The 6,866-nt window shown below is 39.7% G+C and overlaps 1 protein-coding gene across 1 annotated transcript; it reads left to right on the top strand.

The window, feature by feature from the left end:
* Positions 1–4,566: 4,566 nt before the first annotated feature.
* On the top strand, positions 4,567–5,783 carry LOC135703127 (large ribosomal subunit protein eL20-like). Its single transcript, XM_065224229.1, has 3 exons — positions 4,567–4,666; positions 5,121–5,477; positions 5,541–5,783. Exons 1-3 carry the CDS (start codon positions 4,649–4,651, stop codon positions 5,697–5,699), a joined length of 534 nt encoding a protein of 177 aa, XP_065080301.1. The 5' UTR covers positions 4,567–4,648; the 3' UTR covers positions 5,700–5,783.
* The last annotated feature ends 1,083 nt before the right edge of the window (positions 5,784–6,866 follow it).

Genomic DNA, 6,866 nt, shown 5'->3' with positions numbered 1-6,866 from the left:
AATTAGTAGTTTTAACAACAAACATATTAAAAATAAAAGTTAACTTTTTAAATTGAAAGTTTTTCTTTTACTTTTGACTCGTGGTTTTAAAAGTACAAATTTTTAAAACAAAAGTTGTACAACTGTCAAAAATATCCCTTCAGCGTTGTTTTACTGGCTGCACTGACGTCTCATATGCCGCCTTTTCTGCTAATCTGGCCGCTTTGAGCATGACATCCAAATCAGAAGTTGCAAAAAGAGTCATGATTATTTTGTGGGATACCAGAAACTGAACTTTTCTTCGTTGGATATTCCGACATTATTTGCTGCAACGTAGAGACCCACTTGGAATTGGCATTCCAAATCGAGTTCCAAATGGTAAGTACATTATTTTCATTGTTATTGTTATTGGATTTTTAGATTCTTTTTTATATCATACTATGAAATTAACCAGGACGACGTCGTGACAGTTTTCGGTATCGACCGTATCAAATTCCTGTCGGAGAAGGATCAAGCCCTACCGAGAGCCCTACAGCATAATAACGAGAATCCGTCACCAGTTGGTACATTCTGATGTTGCGGCATAGGATTTTATACGTCTGTAGCGCTCAGTGCTGGATTCATCGGATTACGAAATGTAAAACAATACCAAGCTTGTCTTGCCAGTGTCCGGATTATGTGTTCCTCGTATCGACCTTCACTTGCCGGAAAATCTATCTGTGTCGCTCCGTGAATCTCGTTGCAAAACCGCTTAATTAGTTGTAAAGAAAATTAGTAATAAACAAATATATTTTTTGAAGTTTTTACTAATTTTCAAAACGTCAAATTAAATATTATTTAGAATTTAAAATGAATACAAGATGTTATTACGGTGAAAATGCGTATTTTAAATTTTAAATTTTTATTTTTCCTATCCAAAATGTTACTTATCGTTTTAACTATATCATATTTTCAAATCAAAACTTTGTTTTGAATTGAAAAGAAACCAATTTTAATGCCATCACTGCCGTGCTTTTAATTTGACAGTAATACAATTTATTTTGAAAGTTTTAGCTTTTAAAAGTAGTGAGCGGACAACTTTTGATTTAACAGTTGGCTGACTTTTGGTTTGAAAGCTAACCGCTTTCTACCAAAAAGAACCAATGCAAACTTTTAATTCTACCAATGGATTTTTTAATTCTAGCAACGATTTTTCTTTCTGTGTAGGCGTGAACAGCTTTATACCAACAATCAATACGAAACTAACGATTTTAAATTGGCTCACCACTATAGTAGCCTATTGGTCCCAAGCAAACGATTAACGTACCCTATTCTAGTTGAAATTCTATTACTACACTATGTTTGTTTTGATTCGCTATGAAAGTTTGACAGATAACATCAGGGGTGTGTGGATTCATGCAGAACATGCAGGGGTGAGTGAAATAGCTTGGGACTGCTTGGGACCGTTGTTCTGGTACTGAGTGAGCCAAAAATAATAATGATTTTCTTCGGGACCTACTAGTCTTAGAGTTACCTCTATGTTTATACCCCGTACAGACTATGGCTTATATCATGTAATATAGGCTGTCTTGCAATGAGCACCCATACATCTAGTTTTCACTGGAAATTCTATGTATGAGTGCTCATTGCAAGACAGCTTATATTACATGATATAAGCTATAGTCTGTCCGGGGTATTAGGTGTCCCGGACCATTTTCTGTATATTCTTTTCACAATGTACACGCAGAAAAAAAACTATCGTCGTAACAAAAATATTTGAGGTAAATTTAAACGTAAACTCAGTTTGTTCTGGCCACAAACATAAATTAGGTTCATTTCAAACGTATTCCATGTTTGAATTCATGTGAAATCAATGTTTAAAATAAAAATAATGTTACGTTTATTTCAAAAATATTCGTGTTGAAAATAAACGTTTTTATTTTTGTTTGGTTTGACAGCTATGCGAACAATAATAAATATGTTTATTTTAAACATGCTTCTCATGTTTAAAATAAACATACATATTTTGGAATTATTTAAGTAGTTGAGTGCAGGGTAAAGCAAAATAAAACGGCTTGCAAAGAAATGAAAAAAAAAAACAAAGATTTTCGGGCAGGGCATCTTAATTCCTGCTCTTTTTCGGGTGCGATTAAGGGTGACCTGTGGGTATTGGGGTCCTGGTCCGGGATGCGAGGACCCGTCGGGGTGGGTGTCCGGGGGTTCCAGTTCAGTGGAACCGGTGCAAATTTGTGTTATAAGCGTCGTTTTGCCGTTTCTGCCACTGGTCCTCATACCGGTTTCTTTCCATGTTCGGTATCGGAGGAGGATCCGGAATGGATTCGGAATGGATGGCCGTTTTCTGTTGAGGTTGAGCAAAGCTGGGGCAACTTTTTCCGAATGTAACAAGAAGGAAATAAAAAGGCATGACACGCTAAAAACCGTTTACCCAAATCCTATATTGTTGAAATATACATGCTTTTGAATTTAGTTCAAACATAAATATTTTAGTTTTAAACATGCTTTCAATTTACTTTGAATAATTCATATGTTTAGAGTATAAACATTTATATTTTTGTTTTAAATGAACAAAATTCGTATCCGTGTACCAGAAAGAATTAATTCTGATAGGCATTGGAACCTTTTGTTGTTACTCGTTGGAGTTCCATCATTTGTATAACCAATCTAATAGTGAATTTTGTGTTGTTCTTTTTCCGCTCGGTTCTTGGCTGTGTGACTATGACAAGGGCTGATAAGAACATATTTGGATGTACAAAACCATGTGATCATACCAGGGTGATGGCCTATTTTTATTCGAATAATCGATTAATCGATTAATGAACCGAAAAGTAAAATATTTTTAATTGGTTATATTGTGCCAATATAAGGCTTAACTCATTAACATACATGTATGTATACATTAGGGGTTTTGTCCTGTTTTGTTGTTCGTTTCGGTTTCGCTCAAATACACACTCTTGGCTTGAGAAAATTATTCCAGAAGCTCCTCGATCAAGAACGCGGAAAAAATCCGTTCAAATTTTCGGTGGCAGCATTAGAAATCTCCACCAAAATCGTGCAGAGCATCCTCCACCGAAAACGCGAGAATAGTCCATCAAAGCTCACTGGAACATCCTTTGGTAGTACCGAAATCTCTCGGAATCCTCTTCGCCGTGAACATATGAAAACTCCTTCAAAACTCCCCTCGAAAATTCAGATGCTTCCAACGGAGGTTCCCAGAGGCTTTTGACGAAGTTTCCACGCATTATCGGTGAAAGTGGTTCTGCACGATACCAGTGAAGAAATTGAATGCTGCAGATGGAAGTTCCAGGGAAAATCGACGGCGTTTTCTCACGTTATCGATGGATGAGATTCCGCGTGATTTCGGTGATTTTGGAAGCTGCCAGCAGGAGTTTCTGGAAGTTCAAATGGATTTTTCCTGCCTTCTAGGGGAAGGAGGTTCTGCATGATTTCGAAGTCTGCCAACGAAGGCTCTAGGAACTTTGTCTTGTCCTGATAAAGGGTTCATCCACCAGGATTACGTTTGACTCGGTTTGACTACACACATTACATTGAGGCTACATTGAGTCTGTTGATGTTGACAAATAAATAAATTACAACTACAAAAAGTATGTCATTAAAAGATGCGGAATTTCGCTGCCGTTTTCTTACGATCTTGGTGAATGAGGTCCCATTCGGTTTCGGTGGAGATTTATGATGCTTCCAGTGAAGGTTTAAGGAAATTTTAACGGAGTTTTTTTTTCTGCACAATTTTGGTGGAGGTTTCTGATTCTGCCAGCGGATGTTCCAGATTCGTCGGAGTTTTCTCGCATTTTCGGTGCTGCCAACGGAAGTTTCAAGAAATCTGTACGGTATTTTTTCGGGTTTATTAAGTGGAGGAGCTTCCGCATGATTCTGGCGGAGATTTCCGATGCTGCCAACGGAGGTTCTACGGAATTTCGACGGAGTTGTCCCGCGTTCTCGGCGGAGCAGGTTTTTCGTAATTTTGATGTTGGCAGTGGACAGCTTCTGCACGATTTCGTTGGAGATTTTCTTTGCTGCCGGAGAACGTTGCTGGGAGATTTCCGTGAATTCTCTACTCCGAGTTTTACTTTGCTGTTGTGTTTGTTTATCTTCACCTCGATTCATGTATGTATGTATAATTATCACCGGAAAAGCGCATGCTTTGTTTTGATTTTTACATCCCTCTGAATGGTTGATGCAAACGATGGAAATTAAATGCATTTGATTTAAATTAAATGCATATTCAATGGGAATTCTAAAAGTGAGATTCCCCTAGGATCTGCCCCTAGATTTGGACTATCATTCATTAATGTTTTTTAATTAAGAATGCACTGGCGAAAGAACGTAAACCAACTTTATTAGAGTCATGGAGCTCGAGCACACCCGAGAGCACGCCTGACTCAGAGTATTTGGTGGGATTCAACCTCGGATTCAACTGAAGAAGTGCTAAACAATTTGATAGTTGAGAAACTGTTCAAGCAGTTTGACTGGCAAAATAAAATCGTAAAAATAACTTAAATTTTGAGTGGTTTCCTTTTGCTGTGCACTCAACCGCTGAAGCGCCGCTTCCATCCATCACACACCGCGCTGCTTCGACTGCGACGTCAATTTCAGTTCAACCAAGTGCTGTCAAAGTCCTTTTCCGTTTCCTCTTTCATGAAACGCAGTCAAAATGAAAGCTAAAGGAGTGGTAAAAATCCCAAATTTTATTGAATTTTCTGGTGCTACCGTTGCTAATAATTGATAAAAGTGAAGTGTTTTAGCGGTGTTTGGCGAGGATAATGGAATAGTTAGGAAATATCGCGGAATGTCCGTGAAAATCGCGAAATACTGACTGTTTTGGTGATGTGTTTTCAACCGATCCCGGCTGTCAGCTGAAAGCCAGTGGACCAATGTTAATTTTTAATTTCGTCTGAAGTATTAAATCTAGTCTAAATCATTAGAATATCCAACAGTAGCTGATACACTTGCTGCGTTACCGCTTAGAAAATGTTAAAATTCATAGAAGATATTACGGGGAGTCGGGCGAATTCGCGTAGGAATTGTAGCCATAGAAAAACACTTCGCTTTCAAGGAACTGTCATAGTTTTCCTACACATAACCTTTCCTTTAATCCTGTTGTCGTTTGTTCCTCCAATCCACAGCTGAAGGAATACCAGGTCATCGGGCGCAAGCTGCCCTCGGAGAAGGATCCGAATCCGCCGCTGTTCAAGATGCACATCTTCGCACCGGACCAGATCGTGGCCAAGTCCCGTTTCTGGTACTTCCTGCGGCAGCTGCGTAAGTTCAAGAAGGCCACCGGTGAGATTGTCTCGGTCAAGCGTATCCTGGAGAAAACTCCGCTGCGCGTGAAGAACTTCGGCATCTGGCTGCGCTACGATTCCCGTTCCGGTACCCACAACATGTACCGCGAGTATCGTGATCTGACCGTTGGCGGTGCTGTCACGCAGTGCTATAGCGATATGGCTTCGCGCCACCGTGCCCGTGCCCACTCCATTCAGGTGAGTTGCTTTTTGGTAGTATTGACCCGGAAAGAATCACTGATGCGAATGTTTTCCCAACAGATCATCAAGGTCGAATCGGTTGAGGCCTCCAAGACCCGTCGTGCTCACATCAAGCAGTTCCACGACTCGAAGATCCGCTTCCCGCTGGTGCAAAGATACCACCACAAGCGCTACAGGAAGCTGTTCTCTTTCCGCCGACCGGATACTTACTATCAGTAAACCAGGAGCCGCCGTTCATGTACTGTTAATTCCACTCTTTTTTAGGGAGTAAAAATGATGAAGATCCGTAAGAAACCATGTGAACATCCTTCGTGATTAGTTGAGAAAGAAAATCCGTGAGTGGAATAAAAGTGGATCCTACCGGCTGATTGGTTGGAGGAAGTTGGTTCAATGCTTCCCTTGAGAACAACACTATTTTGTGAAGGTGAATGAGCGATTTGATGCCGCATTCAATTTAGCAATGACGGACATTCGTAGTTGACTAATGCGATGTGAACATTTCAAAAGGACCTAATTGCTTTTGTAAACAATGGCTTTACACGTCGATTACTCGCGAATGAAAGCTCACAGCTGGTAAACTTTGGCCCATACTAAGCGTATAAGACCGGTAGTCGTACACCCCTATTCTCTCGAAACGAATTTCCCATACAACGGAATAGAGAAAGGGGTGGTAGACAAATTTAATTGTAATTTATGTAATCTACGATACCCTGCTGGTAGAACCTTTTATCAAGTCATGGAAAATACATCATACAATGCGTTAAGGTCCAGCGGTGCTCAGCTGAAGGCATATGGTGGGCCATATTGCAAGTTTCTACGTACAGTTGGGGCCGCATTCAATGCCATAGCAAGGCGAACAGCCAAGAAGTGGCATGCTAATTCGCCGCTTTATCTTTAGCTTAAAGAGTTTCTATTTAGCGACTTTCCACAGCATTCATTGCATCAATAACAAAATAAACACATATCTAGATAGAGCTGGAATTAGGGCGTAACAGCTTTTGTAAACAATTACTTTTGTCGATGATTTCTAGGAATTCAAGGCACGCCCACACAAACCAACATTACCATCAGGTAGGGGGAGTATTACCCTACCAGATGGTGATGTTGATTGGCGTGGGCGAGCCTTGACTTTGAAGACAAACATCGAAAGAAGTCATTGTTTACAAAAGCTGGTAAGCCCTAATTCCAGCTCTATCTAGAATTCAAAGGTTATTCCGAAGAGAATTCCTATGGAATTCTGGAAAGTATTAAGGAATTCCGAGGAGACTAGAATGTACCGCTGAAATGAAATTCAAAGGCTTTGTAAGGATAGCTTCAGGTAAATTCATTGGATAATTTAAAGGCAATTAATAAGTAGAATTACATGGTAATTCTGAAGAGAATTTC

This window comes from Ochlerotatus camptorhynchus, unplaced genomic scaffold, assembly GCF_037179485.1.
Source record: "Ochlerotatus camptorhynchus isolate MF236.1 unplaced genomic scaffold, CSIRO-AGI_Acam_v1.1 ptg000209l, whole genome shotgun sequence".
NCBI classification, from domain to species: domain Eukaryota; kingdom Metazoa; phylum Arthropoda; class Insecta; order Diptera; family Culicidae; genus Ochlerotatus; species Ochlerotatus camptorhynchus.
Note: the sequence above shows the minus strand (reverse complement) of the source record. Positions and strands in the feature narration are given on the sequence as shown.

Excerpts from the sequence above, each read along its gene's own strand:
- LOC135703127 (XM_065224229.1), top strand. Across the intron at positions 5,478-5,540 it reads CCCGTGCCCACTCCATTCAG|ATCATCAAGGTCGAATCGGT; the intron begins GTGAGTTGCTTT and ends TTTTCCCAACAG.